At 45.0% G+C, this 14,299-nt stretch overlaps 2 protein-coding genes across 2 annotated transcripts in view; one reads left to right on the top strand and one right to left on the bottom strand.

Annotated features, from left to right (window-relative positions):
* The window catches only part of Ctf4 (Chromosome transmission fidelity 4), a 13,216-nt gene extending 12,562 nt beyond the window's left edge, over positions 1-654 (bottom strand). Inside the window, exon 1 of the mRNA XM_070130267.1 lies at positions 457-654. Coding sequence (XP_069986368.1) covers positions 457-536 — 80 coding nt within the window. The 5' untranslated portion in view covers positions 537-654. The remainder of the gene's footprint in view (positions 1-456) is intronic.
* Positions 655-1,075: 421 nt separating this feature from the next.
* Positions 1,076-13,056, top strand: LOC113828898 (uncharacterized). The gene is made up of 2 exons (XM_070130266.1): positions 1,076-1,199; positions 9,417-13,056. Exon 2 carries the CDS (start codon positions 9,859-9,861, stop codon positions 11,833-11,835), a length of 1,977 nt encoding a protein of 658 aa, XP_069986367.1. The 5' UTR covers positions 1,076-1,199; positions 9,417-9,858; the 3' UTR covers positions 11,836-13,056.
* Positions 13,057-14,299: the final 1,243 nt, after the last annotated feature.

Raw genomic sequence — 14,299 nt, 5'->3', positions numbered from 1 at the left:
ACGGTTGCAAATGTGGAAGTATTCTGAATAATGTTTAAATCGCCAACGCAAGCCAGAGCGCACTTGCATTTGATAAGAAAGAATTTAACTACCTCCAGATTAAACACTAGGCCTACCATCGGAAGTAAAAATAAATTTAGCAATGTTCCTTCTAAAGATTTACCAAATTTGTCATATTTAATCACTCCGTTATATACTACACATAGGGTCTACATTCCTCTAATTCCATGATTATTCTCGTATTTCCCTGTTTTCTGTTCTCTTGTCTCCTGCCTTCGCGCCCCATGCCTTTTGAAATATTTTCTTCTATGAACAAGATATTTACAATTCAATGGAACTATCCCATAGTTCCCGTTCACGCCAACCTGAACGCAAATCATAATAAATATAAAAATAAAACAAAAATATAAAGCAAAGTGAAAAAATAATTTCCTTGCATTTTCTAAAACCACGAACCTTCCATCATTGGTGTAACAGAGGTCCGTATGCCCTTCGAAATGGGCGTATCTCGTCGGTCTCATCTTCTTCGATTCCATTTTGCTGTTATCGATGTTGTCTTACCGCCGAGGACTTCATTTAAGTGCGAAAATGCGGGATTTGGAGGCTTGTTGTTCCTTCCCGGGAGACCAAAAACAGCTGATAAAGCGCGCCAAAGATCCATCGCGACGAGGGTCATGCGAGATCTCAGGTACAGTATCTATATGGAAATTTTATCGCTAATATACTATAAAATTTATAATAACCTTAAGATATTAATCTAATATGGTATTTACGTATTTTATACTATTTTATATAGATATTTAAGCTTTATCCGTTAATAAGGCAATATAGTTTCTCTTAAGTGTGACTGCCGTACTACCGTGACGTCACGAAAACTAGTTCGTGACTAAACCTACAAAATTAACAAAAGAAGCTTAGCACGCAATTCTTCAGTCACAATGAATAATCTTTAAATCTCAACAACTATCCAAAAACTCAACTCTGGTCCCCCCAAAACGCAATTTCAGCGTTGTTTACAAAGTGGTGCCTCTGTGACGTCACGAGTGTGAATGACGAGTTCGGAGGCCATTTTCCACCATTCAGTGCACTGTTGAGTCTGGAAGTGAAAGAACACATTTTTTTTCGTGTCCCTTTTACGTGCTGTAGCTTGTGGATACGTCGAGTGTATTCGATTTTTTTTGTGTTTAAGCTCGAGAAAGGTAATTGATCTTGTTTTTGAGACGTGTTTCGCGGAATGTACCAAGGATTTATGGCAAGGGCTGGTGTGAGAAATCTGAATTTATTATGATTGGTTTTCTCTCTCGCTCTCTCTCTCCTGCCTCCTCCCTCGTCCTCTTATCTCTTCCTCTCTCCTCTTCCTCCCTTTCTTCTCGCCTGAAACAATAGATTATTCACGAAAGAAACAGTGGTGACCCTTTATCTCAAGTGTAACATGTTCAAAGAAATGATTTTGTGGAGGAAAAAAACACACGGAAGATAATGCTAATGAGACCCATCTTGAGGGAAAATACAATACACACAAAATGCAAATACAATCTGTAAGTAAATTGTTAAAAAGGTGATTTGTGTCGGGGTACTTTGTGCAGCTGTTAAATGTGGAGTTTTAATCAATTTCTTTTACATTTTTGATGGTTGAGAGAATTTACTCAAAGGACGGGTTTTTAAGCAGTGTTTTTAATAATGATGATAAAGGAACAAGGTAAAGAGGTGAGCAAGATGTGATTACTGTCAGGATTCGAGAGATAGAATAGGATGGAAGATGTACAGTTATTATTAAATTATCGAAAGATCCTGACATTTGCAAAGATCTAAGAAAAAAGGGAAATAATAATGAAGGTCATGATAATCCAGTTTTTAGATTTTTATTATCGGTTGTTAGATTCATTATAGTTGTTTCTGTTTCTGTCCTTTTTGTCGTCCTGATGTGTTATTGATGCGGAAAGATGGTGTCAGTTGAATCAATTTTAAGCCATGGTGTAACAGGTGGACTGACAGGTGATATATAGGCTCGTTAATTTCCAGGGTTGCAAGGAAAAGATATGCTTTTTTTTATCCTGACAGTAGTATTTGATGAAAGTCTTTAGCTATTTTTATTATTATCACAATGTTTGTCAGTGTCATCACTCATTATTGTTGTTTTTTATCAGCAATATCATTATCAACTAATATATGTCCCCCCCCCCCCACAATGATGCTTCTCTGTTTCCGTAAAAATAAGAACCAAGATTAGCCAACGCTGCCGTCATTTTACTGCTTGATGCTTGCTTAGCATCTTGCTGGCATATGCCACTCATGTAACCAATTTGTGCTGAAACCCCACAAGAGCTTCGTGTTTGTCCAGCGAAAGCAAAAGCAGCCCTACTTCCCTCTGTTTCTTGTAACAGTTCCTGGTGTATATATGATGTACTTGTTTGTCTGTCTCTTGTGGTTTAAAGTGGGGATTTTTTTTTGTGTGTGTGTGTTCCTGAGGTTATATTTGAGAAATAGGTTGGTATGTCTTTTACATGGGATTGTTAGAAAGGTTGTAACAGTATAGGTTGTAGTAGTGATAGTAGTTATGGTGTTGACAAGGGACTATTATAAACACATCGATGTTAATCACTATTAACAATGATGCATTTGATATGAAAGAAAATGATGGTGATAAGGGCAAGATTAATAATGAGAAGTGAATAATAAGCCAAAAAGAATTAATTTAGAAGCAATAACAGTTCATCCCTGGATGTTTTCTTTCCAAATGTCATTATCAGCAAAGAGCCTTTGTCCTGGTCAAGGTCAGCTGATCAGATTCCGTGTGAAGAGTGGCAGGAAGAACAATAGCACGTTACGATCTCGAACGAATGATTTTTTTTTTAATGGGTAGAATGAATAGATTCTGCTTGTAATTGGGTTGAACAGAATTAATATACTCGTCAAGTGTTATATTTGTGGAATTTTAAGTACAAGAATTATTGGGACTTGGCTCTCCTGGGTATTCATGGCAGTTTGTGTCACTCAAAACATGTATGCATGTAATTGTTTAATCAATGAGTCCCATTCAATTAACATTTTGATATTCTGGCCATGGAGCTGAGTCAGGCGAGGCCAAACCTGTTTATCATGTTACAGTAACTCTTTGCATGAACATCATCATCATCATTGCATGACCTCGATAAGTATTCCTGTATAGTCTAAGGGTAATTTGCTTGTCTGCTCTATATAGGTATTATTTAAGATTAATGGTGGTTTTCGTGTCTGCATTTTAGGGTGTAGGTGATAGATGTTGCACATTTCCATATGATGGTAGGCCTAGTTGGGTCTCTTATGTGGCTTGCAGATGTGTGTCTGGTATTCCGGTATGGCTGTCCCAAGAAGGTGAAGGTGCAGTAGTGTGTATTGATGAAATTGTTATTCTGACAGTGATTGGCAAGGTCATTGGTGACGTGTGGTGTCTTGATAGTACAGCTAGTTCTCTTGCCCTGGCTGGCTGTGGGCTTTGCTATTGTATACCTGTTAATGCATCCTAGTATTCTTCATCCTCCTTTTTCTACTTGCTGTTTCTTATATTTCTTTCTGTCTGTCTAACTGTCTTTCTCTTTCTGTCTGTCTAACTGTCTTTCTCTTTCTGTCTGTTTAACTGTCTTTCTCTTTCTGTCTGTCTAACTGTCTTTCTCTTTCTTTCTGTCTGTCTTTCTCTGCTTCTGTCTCTCTCTGTCTCTCTCTGTGTCTCTGTGTCTCTCTGTGTCTCTCTCTGTCTCTCTGTCTCTCTCTGTCTCTCTCTCTCTCTCTCTCTCTCTCTCTCTCTCTCTCTCTCGTCTCTCTCTCTCTCTCTCTCTCTCTCTCTCTCTCTCTCTCTCTCTCTTTCTCTTTCTCTTTCTCTTTTCTCTTTCTCTCTCTCTTTCTCTCTCTCTTTCTCTCTCTCTTTCTCTCTCTCTTTCTCTCTCTCTTTCTCTCTCTCTTTTCTCTCTCTCTTTCTCTCTCTCTCTCTCTCTTTCTCTCTTTCTCTCTCTCTTTCTCTCTTTCTCTCTCTCCCTCTCTCTCTCTCTCTCTCTCTCTCTCTCTCTCTCTCTCTCTCTCTCTCTCTCTCTCTCTCTTTCTTTCTCTCTCTTTCTCTCGCTCTTTTCTTCCTTATTTATTTTTATACTCTGTTTCTCTTCATCAGCATCCTTCTCACCTTGCTTCTCCTTATTCTACTAATTTCTTACCTTCCTCATTCTTCTCCACCTGCAGCAGCACCACCGCCACTATCTCCTACTGTTACTCAACATACAAAAGTGCGCACATCTGTGATAGAGACCTGAATTCATTGGCAAATTGTGTTTGCACAATGTTTTTGATTCAGTCTCTACTTTTAAGCCCAAAAAAAAAAAATTTTTTCAATCCCCCCAAAAAAACCAAAGGGGAAAGGGGGGGGGGGGAAAAAATTTTCCCCCCTTTTCCCCAAAATTTTTTGGGAAAATTTTTTTTAAAAAAAAGGGGGGGGTTTTTTTTTTAAACAAAAATAAATTCAAGGGGGAAAAAAATTTTTTTAGGTTTTTTAAATTTTAAATTTTTTTTTAATTAATAAGGGAAATGGGGGAAAAAATTTTTTTTGGGGGGGTTTTGGGGGGTTTTAAGGGAAATTTTTTTTTTTAAAAATTTTTTTTTAAAAAAGGTTTCCCCCCTTTTTTTTTTTTGGGGGGTTGGGAAATTTAAAAGGGGGGAGTTTTAAAAAAAATTTTTTTGGGGGGGCCCAAAAAAGGGGGGGAAAAAAAAATTAAAAAGGGGGGGGGGTGATTAAAATTTAAAAAAAATTTTTTTTTTTGGGGGAAAAAAATTGGAAATTTTAAAAAAAGGAAAATTTTTTAAAAAAATTTTTTTTGGGGGTTTTTTTTTTTTAATTTTTTAAAAAAAAAAATTTTTTTGGGGGTTTTTTTTTTTTTAAAAAACCCCCCGGGGTTTTTTTTGGGGCCTTTTTCCCTTTTTTGGGTTTTTTTTTTTTTAATTTTTTTTTTAAAAAAAAAACCTTTTTTTTTTGGGTTTCCCTTTTTTTTTTTTTCCCCCCCCCCGGTTTTTGGGGGTTTTTTTTTTTAAATTTTAAAAAAAAATTTTTTGTTTTTTTTTTTTTTCCTTTTTTTTTTTTTTTTTTCCCGACCGGGGCCCCCATTTTTTCCCCTTTTTTTTTTTAAAAAAATTTTCCCCCCCCTTTTTTTTTTTTTTTTAAAAGGGGGAAATTTTTTTTTTTCTTGGGGGTGGTTTTTTTGGCCCCTTTTTTTTTAAGTTTAAAGGGGTTTTTTGGGGGAAAAAAAAACCCGGGGAAATTTTTTTTTCCCCCCTTTTTTTTGGGGTTTTTTTTGGGGAAGGGGGGTTTTTTTTGGAAAGGGAAATTAAAAATTTTTTTTTTTTGACGGGAAAAAAAAATTTTTTTTTTTGTTTTAAAAAATTTTTAAAAAAATTTTTTAAAAAAAACCCCCCCTTTTTTTTTTTTTAAAATTTTTTTTCAAAAAAAATTTTTCTTTTCCCTTTTTTTAAAAATTTTAAAAAATTTTTTTAAAAAAAAAGGGGTTTTTTAAAAAAAACCCCCTTTAAGGTTTTTTTCCTTTTTTTTTTGGGTTTATTTAAAAACATTTTAAAAAAATTTTTTTTTTTTAAATTTTTTGGGGGGTTTTTTTAAAAAAAAAAATTTTTTTTTTTGTTTAAAAAAAAAAACCAAAAAATTTTTAAAGAAAAAATTTTTTTAACAATTTTTTTAATTTTAAAAAAATTTTAAAAAAAAAACCCAAAACCTATTAATTTTTTTTAAAAAAAAAAAATTTTTTAGAAAATTTTTTCCCAAATTTTTTTCCCTTTTTTTTTTTCCAAAATTTTAAAAAAAATTTTTTGGGGGAAAAAAAAAAAATTTTGGGGGAAATTTTTTTTCCCCCCCTTTTTTAAAAAACAAAAAAATTTTTTTTTTTTTTTTTTTTGGGGGGGGAAAGGTTTTGGGGGGTTTTTTTTTTTTTTGTTTATTTTTTTTTCCCCCCAAAAATTTCCTTTTTTTTTTTTAAAAAATTTTTGTTTTTTTCCTTTTTTTTTTTTTTCCCTTTTTCCCTTTTTTTTTTTTTTTTTTCCCTTTTTTTTTCCCCCCCCTTTTTTTCCCCCGTTTTCCCTTTTTTTTTTTCCTTTCCCCTTTTTTTTCCCTTTTTTTTTTTTTTTCCCTTTTTCCCCTTTTTTTTTTTTTTTCCCTTTTTTTTTTATTTTCTTTTTTTTTTCTTTTTTTTCTTCCTTTTTTTTTTTTTTTTTTTCTTTTTTTTTTTTTTTTTTTTTTCCCTTTTCTTCCCCTTTTTTTTTTCTTTTCCCCCCTTCTTTTTTCTTTTTTTTTTTTTTTTTTTCCCCCCCCCCTTTTTTTTCCCCTTTTTTTTCCCTTTTTTTTTTTTTCCCCCCTTTTTTTTTTTTTTTTTTTTTTTTTTTTTCCCTTTTTTTTTTTCTTTTTAAAAAATTGGGGGGGGGGGGGGAAAAAAGGGGCCACCTTTTTTCCAAAATTTTGGGGGAAAAAGGGGGAATTTTTAAATTTTTGGGAAAAAAAAGGGGGGGGGGGTTTTTTTTAAAAAAATTTTTGGGGGTTTTTTGGGGGGGAAAAAAATTTTTTTTGTTTAAAACCCAAAAAAAAAAGGGGGGGAAAAGGGTTTTTAAAAAATTTTTTATTAAAAAAAAAAATTTTTTTTTTTAAAAAATTTAAATAAATTTTTTTGGGTTGTTTTTTTTTTTTTTTGTTTTTTTGGGGGGGTTTGGGTTTTTTTTGGGTTTTTTGGGGGGGGGAAAAAAAAAATTTTAAAAATTTTTTTTTTTAAAAATTTTTAAAAAAAAAAGGGGGGGGGGGGGTTTGGGGGGGGGGGGGGGTTTTTTTTGGGGGGGGGGGGGGGGTTTTTGGGGGGGGTTTTGGGGGTTGGGGGCCCCCCTTTTTTTTGGGGGGGGGTTGGGGGGGGGAAAAAAATAAAAGGGAAAAAGGGGGGGGTTTTTTGGGGAAAAAAAAGGGGGGGGCCCCCTTTTTTTTTTTTTTTTTTCCCCCCCCTTTTTTTTTTTTTCCCCCTTTTTTTTTTTTTTGGAAAAATTTTTTTTTTTTTTTTTTTTTTCCTTTTTCCCCCCCCCCCCCCCCTTTTTTTTTTTTTTTTTTTTTTTTTTTTTTTTTTTTTTTTTTTTTTTTCCCCTTTTTATTTTTTTCCCCCCCCTTTTTTTTTCCCCCCAAAAACCCCCCTTTTTTTTTAAAAAAACCCCCCCTTTTCCCCCTTTCCCCTTTTTTTTCTTTTTCCCCCCCCTTTTTCCTTTTTTTTTTTTTTGGGGGGGCCCCCCCTTTTTTTTCCCCAAAAAACCCCCTTTTTTTTTTTTTTTTTTCCCCCCCCCCCCCCTTCCCTTTCCCTTTCCCTTTTTTTCCCCCCCCCCCCTTTTTTTTTTTTTTCCCCCCCCAAAAAATTTTTTTTCCCCCTTTTTCCCCCCCTTTTCCCCCCCCCCCCCTTTTTTCCCCCCCCCCCCTTTCCCCCCTTTTCCCCCCTTTTTCCCTCTCCCCCCTTTTTTTTTAGGGGGGGGGAGGGGGTGGGGGGTGGCGTGGAATAACAGGGCACGGGGTGGTGGCTCTGAATTGAGGGACATGAAGGCTGTTCGGGTCATAATTCTCTCTCTCTCTCTCTCTCTCTCTCTCTCTCTCTCTCTCTCTCTCTCTCTCTCTCTCTCTCTCTCTCTCTCTCTCTCTCTCTCTCTCTCTCTTTCAATTCCCTTTTTCCTCTTCTCTGTATCTCTTTCCTTTTTCTCTATCTCTTTCCTTCTCAATCTCTCTCTTTCCTTCTTTCTCTCGCCCTTCCCCCCCCCCCCCACTCTCTCTCTCTCTCTCTCTCTCTCTCTCTCTCTCTCTCTCTCTCTCTCTCTCTCTCTCTCTCTCTCTCTCTCTCTCTCTCTCTCTCTCTCTCTCTCTCTCTTTATTGTGCAAAAACACCTTTTTTATGACATACTACAAAAAGACCCTAGAACGGAACTGCTCAAAGAGCGAGTTGATTAAGTATCGGTAAACAGAGCATTATTGCGCAGCCCTTTCCTTGGCATTTTAAAATCTACGTTTTACTGATAGCCCGTTTGGATCCGTGGAAGTTGAGGTAGATGGGGTAGATTTGAGAGAATCCCCCGTGGTGTTTTACAGGGCTCTTTGTGTCAAATTGCCATCTTTGTGTCCGTCTTAGCCTTTTCTCTCTCTCTCTCTCTCTCTCTCTCTCTCTCTCTCTCTCTCTCTCTCTCTCTCTCTCTCTCTCTCTCTCTCTCTCTCTCTCTCTCTCTCTTCCACCCCACAACCCTCCTCCCTTCTTCCTTCCCTCCCCTCCCTCCCCCCTCCCTCCCTCCCTCCCTCCTCCTCCCTCCCTCCTTACCTCCCCCTCCCCCTCCCTCCTTCCCTCCTTCCTTCCCTCCACAGCAGGTGACCGGTTGTGACTCTCGGCTTGAGTCTTGGCTTAAGCTAAGTCAGGTGCACGCCCGTGACCCTGATTCTCTTCTTTTGGCTCTGTCTGTCTCTTCCATTCTCTCTGCTCCCCTCCCTCTTCGGTCTTCTTCCTCTTCTCTCTTCGGTCTTCTTCCTCTTCTCTCTTCGGTCTTCTTCCTCTTCTCTCTTCGGTCTTCTTCCTCTTCTCTCTTCGGTGTTCTTCTCTGTTCTTATCCTGGCTCTTCGTGTTTCTTCCCTTCTCTCTTCTCTCTCCTCCCCTCTCATCTTGGTTCGTTGTCTCTTTTAGTCTCTCTTCTCTCCTTTCTCCCTGCTTATCTTGGCTCATCCTGTCTCCTCCCTCCTATCTCCTCTCCTCTTTTATTTCTTGTCTCTTCTCATGTTGGCTCATCGCGTCTCTTCTCTTCACTTCCCTCTCCTGTCTCTTGTCTCTCCTCTTCTCCCCTCCCTTCTTAGCTCATCCTGTCTCCTCTCTTCTTGAGGTCTCATCTTGGATCATCTTGTGTTCTTGTATCTCTTCTTTTTCCTCTCGTATCTCTCCTTTCTCCCCTTTTTTTTCCTCCTCCTCTCTTTCCTCTTCTCTCCCCTATGTTCTCGTCTGGACTATTCCTGTCATCCCACTTCTCTCTTTTCCTGTTTTCCTTTCTCTCTCATCTCTTTTTTTTCGCTTTCATTATTCTATTTTTTTCTTTATTTAGGCCTACCCTTTTTCACATTACGCTTTTGCTGTTTTTCCCTCTATACCCTCAACTTCAAAATGCCTCGTCAGCTGCGAGCCGCTCTGTTTTATAAAGTTTGTATTTTGCCTCTGTTATTTCTCTTCTCTTCTCTTCCCTACTCTCCTCTCGTCTCTCTCTCTCCTCTCCACTCCTCTCCACTCCTCTCTCTCCCTCTCCCTCTCCCTCACCCCCTTTCCCTTCCTCCCTCATCCTCTCTCTTCTCCCCCACCCCCTCCCTCCCTCCTCAACGTCGCATAACCCCGCCTCCCTCTCCCCCGCAGGCCCGTCTTCCGAAGTCGCCGAGCGAGTCCCCCGAGGCGACGGCCAGAGCGAGCGAGCGAGCGTCGAAGGGCGGAGCGAAGTCGCCGAGGGCAGAGAAGGAGCGACGCGAGAAGAGCCTTGGAGCGCGAGTCCTGGGCCTCGAAGGACGTCGAAGGGAGTACCGCTGAGCCCCCTCCCCCGCCCCCAGTTCCGGAGGTCCCCGAGCCCGCCCGAGCCCGCCCTCCCGCCGTGGAATGAGCTCGTGAGCGAGTGCGTGCGGGTGCGTGCGCGAGCGAGCGTGCGTGCGAGCGAGCGACGGCGCCGCTTGGCGTGGACGCGAGGAGAGTGGCTTGGCGCGGCGTGCCCGGCCATGGCCAGGCGGTGAGGGTGGCGGGCGAGAGCAGCGGGCATGCGGCGGGGGGGCGCGCGCTGACCCACGCCCAGAGCACGCCCGCGGCCGCCATGGGCCAGGGCTCCAGCTACCCGCACCCCGTGCCCCCGCCGCAGCGGCCGGCGTCCCCCTGGGCCGCGGAGCCCCCGCCCGAGCCCGCGCGCAGCCCCCACCAGGTGCGCCAGCGGCTGCACCTCCAGCAGCAGCAGCGCGACGTGCACGAGCAGCTGGAGCGCGAGCAGGAGCGCCACCACCAGCTACAGCCGCAGGAGGCGCTGGCCGGCTGCTGCGGCTCGGGCCCCGCGGCCGCCACCACGTGCAGCTGCGGCGGCGGCCTCACGTCGACGGCGGCCATCTACGGCACGGCGGCGGCGCCTGACCCCGCGCCGCACCCCGTGGTGGTGACGCCGCCCCGCGCCGTGCCGCACCACCACCACCACCTGCGGCACCAGCTGGACGCCGCCGCCGCGCTCGCCCCCGCCAGCAGCGCCAGCAGCTGCAGCGGCGACAGCGTCACCTGCGCCGAGGCGCCGCTGGGACCGCGCCCCGTCGGCGGCGGCGGCGCGGGCGGCGAGGCGTGCGTGGGCGCGTCGGGCGGCGCCTGCGGAAGTGGCGGCTGCGGCCACTGGTGCTCGTCGTGCCGCGTGCGGGTGCAGGTGGAGGTGGAGTGCGTGGGCGCGGACGCGCGTCCGTCGCCGCCGCGCGCCGGCCGCCTTCGGACGCTGACGTTCCCGAAGCGGCACCGCCACAAGACCAAGACGCCCACGCGCGACCTGCCGGCGCAGCCCAAGAAGAAGAAGGCGCCCTGGACCTTCCGCCTCAACTGCCGCCTGCGGACGTCCAAGTCGGAGCCCGAGCCCGAGGCGGCGGCCAGCCCCGGCGCCGCCGTCGGCTGCGGCGCCTGCATGTGCCCGTCGCTGCGCCGCGCCGAGCCCGAGGCGCACCTGCGCCACCACCACCACCTCGCGCACCACCACCACCTGCCGCACCACCTGCACGGGCGTCTGCCCGCGGCGCAGGAGCAGCCGTCCGTGGCCACCGTGGCGGGCGCGGGCGCTGCTGCTGCTGCTGCGGCGGCGGCGGCGGCGGGCGGCGGCGGTGGCGAAGGCAGCCCCGGGGGCGCCGCAGCCGCCACGCCCGTGATCGACCTGTCGCGCTTCAACCCCGACGCCTTCCCCATCGAGGACTGGGAGGAGCGGGCGCGGCAGGAGCGCGCGCGAGAGATGGCCGAGGGCGTGGAGCCGCCGCCCGGATTCACGCCCGTGCACAGCGCTCTCACGCCCACGCAGCAGGCGCTGACGCACCTGCAGCTGCAGCACCAGCACCACCTGCAGCTGCAGCAGGCGGGCGCCGTGACCACGTCGCTGCCGCTGTCGTACAACTCCATGCTGGACCTGCAGCTGCTGCTGGAGCGGTCGCTGCGCCTGGGGCTGGGCGGGCCGCGGGCCGTGGCGGCGCCGCTGAGCGAGGAGACGCTGCTGCAGCAGGTGGGGCGGCTGGCCGGCGATGGCTCGCTGCTGCAGCGCACCGTGCACACGCAGGTCGACTACATCCACTGCCTTGTACCTGACCTCCTGAGCATCACGAACTGCGCCTTCTACTGGGGCAAGATGGACCGCTACGAGGCCGAGCGCCTGCTGGAGAACCGGCCCGAGGGCACGTTCCTGCTGCGCGACTCCGCCCAGGAGGAGTACCTGTTCTCCGTGTCGTTCCGGCGCTACGGGCGGTCGCTGCACGCGCGCATCGAGCAGTGGAACCACAAGTTCAGCTTCGACTCGCACGACCCGGGCGTGTTCGCCTCCGACACCGTGTGCGGCCTCATCGAGCACTACAAGGACCCGTCGTGCTGCATGTTCTTCGAGCCCATGCTGACCAACCCGCTGGCGCGCACCTTCCCGTTCCCGCTGCAGCACCTGTGCCGCGCCGCCATCTGCTCCGCCACCACCTACGACGGCATCAACAACATCCGCCTGCCCAAGCCCCTCAAGAACTACCTCAAGGAGTACCACTACAAGCAGCGCGTGCGGGTGCGCCGCCTCGACCACTAGCACGAACCGCTGGTGGTCCTGTAGCGGGCCACGGCGGAGGCCACGGCGGAGGCCACGGCGAGCGGAAGACGCCGGTGCCCAGGAGCATGAGGAGGAGAAGGAGGAGGAGGAGGAGGAGGCCGGAGCGCGCGCGTCGACGGAAGCCGAAGGAGCCATCACTCGCTCGCAGTCGGAGGTGGCTGTGAGGAGCAGGAGGAGGAGGAGGTCCCTCGGACGCTCTGCCTGGGTTCGGCTGGTGCTGTAGAGTCCTTGACCCCTGTTCCCTCCCTCCCGCCCTTCTTCCCTTCTTCCCTCCCTCCCTCTCTCCCTCCCTCCTCCTGTTCCTCCTCCCCCTTTCCTCACGCGACCCTAGTTACCAGTGCTGTGTTGTAGACGATTCTTCGTGTGATGCCCAGTGATCATCCTCATGCCCGGAATACGCTTACTCATTCACCCTTTGCCATATATATATATATATATATATATATATATATATATATATATATATATATATATATATATATATATATATATATATGCACACACACACACACACACACACACACACACACACACACACACACACACACACACACACACACACACACACACACACACACACACACACACACACACACACACACACAAACCAAACCGCAAGAACGTGTATTTGTGTACATAAGTCTTGTCATAAATATTTTCATCTCCCGGATTCGAACCGAAACAAGAGTGCCAAGAAGTTTTGACAGCATGCAGCTTTAGATCGTTTGACACGTTCTTGCCCCCTTTGATGATGATGTACCTGCTATTTACTGCCTTCTGTCGACTCTCCATAGAGGTGAAAGGTCAGGACAGACACCTTGGAGTGCTGGGTCTTTCTTGGTCACAGAAAATGGGACGAAAGCGAGGAAGAGAGAAAAACAAACGAGTATAAATGAAACAAATGAAATAAGTATATATGATGTAAATGAAAATGGAAAAAATGTGTTTTTATGACTCGTGTCAATTGTTTTTTCTTGGCGAGAGAAAAAAAGGAAATTTATGTAGGCCTAGATGTATAGGCCTATTTGTATATGCTGATGCAAAATATGACTTGTCGAAGTGATTAAATAATGTGATAAGTTGAAAGAGAAGAAAGAAAGAAAAAAGAATACATATATGTGTTTATGTATGTCTTGTGTATGTATGTGTATTTATACGTACACCCAAGAAGCCAATTCTGCAAAGAAAAAGAAAAGAAAAGAGAATTGAAGTATTTTTTCGAGTGTTCAAAACCAAATATGTATGAAGAAATAACATTGGAAAAGATTTTATTAAAAGATAAACACCCCCACACCCCACCCCACCCCCACCTTACCCCAGTTATTTGCTTCACAGGAAACTTTGGAGGACGCCTCCACTCCAGTGACGCCAAAGATACTACCCCCTTCCCCCCTTTCCCCTTTCCCCTCCCCCATACTTCTAAAATGACCCTCTTCACCACCGCTATCCCCGTCTGTGTCTTGGTTTGTCTCGATCGAAGCGTCGCCAAAACAGACGCGTTCGCCCCTTCTTTTACTTATAATTTACTTATAATTTACTTCCAAGGTCGAACAAAAAAAAAAAAGTGTTAACAGAGGAAGAGTTTGGGGGGGAACGACAAAGAACAAACACGAGGATCGCCGCAAGAACAGCCCCCCTCGGCGAACAAACAAGAACAAGAAGAAATGTTCCCCAGTCTCACTTGCTTTTGCACAAATAACAATTCAACTTTTGTGATTTTTTTTCTCGAGTGTCAGCTGGAGACTAATGTCGTTCGGCTACAAGTGTTTCTGTTCTTGCATATGTATATCTACGTATGTTTTGTTAATGTGAACGGAAAGAAAAGATATCTATTTTTGTGCTACTCTATTTTTTTTCATTTTCTTATGGTAGTGTAGGCCTTTTATTTAATTATTTTTGCATATTTTTTTCTCCCGAGCGTCACGAGAAACGATGGGCGGTGGTCGCGCTCGCTGGAAGAGGGAGCTTGGCGTGGGCGTGATTGGTTTGTGTCTGTCTGTCTGTCTGTCTGTCTGTTTGTTTGTCTGTTTGTTTGTTCGTTCGTCTGTGTGTTTTGCTAAGGTCGAATTGCAACAGGATTGCACGTGCCAAATAAGGGAGAGAGATTTGCGGTCTATTTTCTGTGTCTGTCTGTCTGTCTTTCTCTTGTTTGTCTGTCTGTCTTCGCCCCTGGTTTGCTTGTCTGTCTATTACGTCGTTGTTTTCGGGACCAATTAGGGAGAAATGGTAAAAGAAAGATGAAGTTAGACAAGATTAGATAAGTTGTAGGTTCGTAACACCCCCCCCTCCCCCTTCCCCCCCGATGTATTTTAGCGCTTCCCTTCGGTATCAGGTATAAGGCATCAGTCTAGTATAAGGGTAAACGGGCTCTTCCACTTCGGACGCTTCTTCGCTCAGTGGGCTTCGGACGCGGCCCTCGAGAGCAAGTTTTTTTTTTTTTTTT

Source organism: Penaeus vannamei, chromosome 15, assembly GCF_042767895.1.
Source record: "Penaeus vannamei isolate JL-2024 chromosome 15, ASM4276789v1, whole genome shotgun sequence".
Classification (NCBI taxonomy): Eukaryota; Metazoa; Arthropoda; class Malacostraca; order Decapoda; family Penaeidae; genus Penaeus; species Penaeus vannamei.
This window is presented reverse-complemented; position numbering and strand designations above follow the sequence as displayed.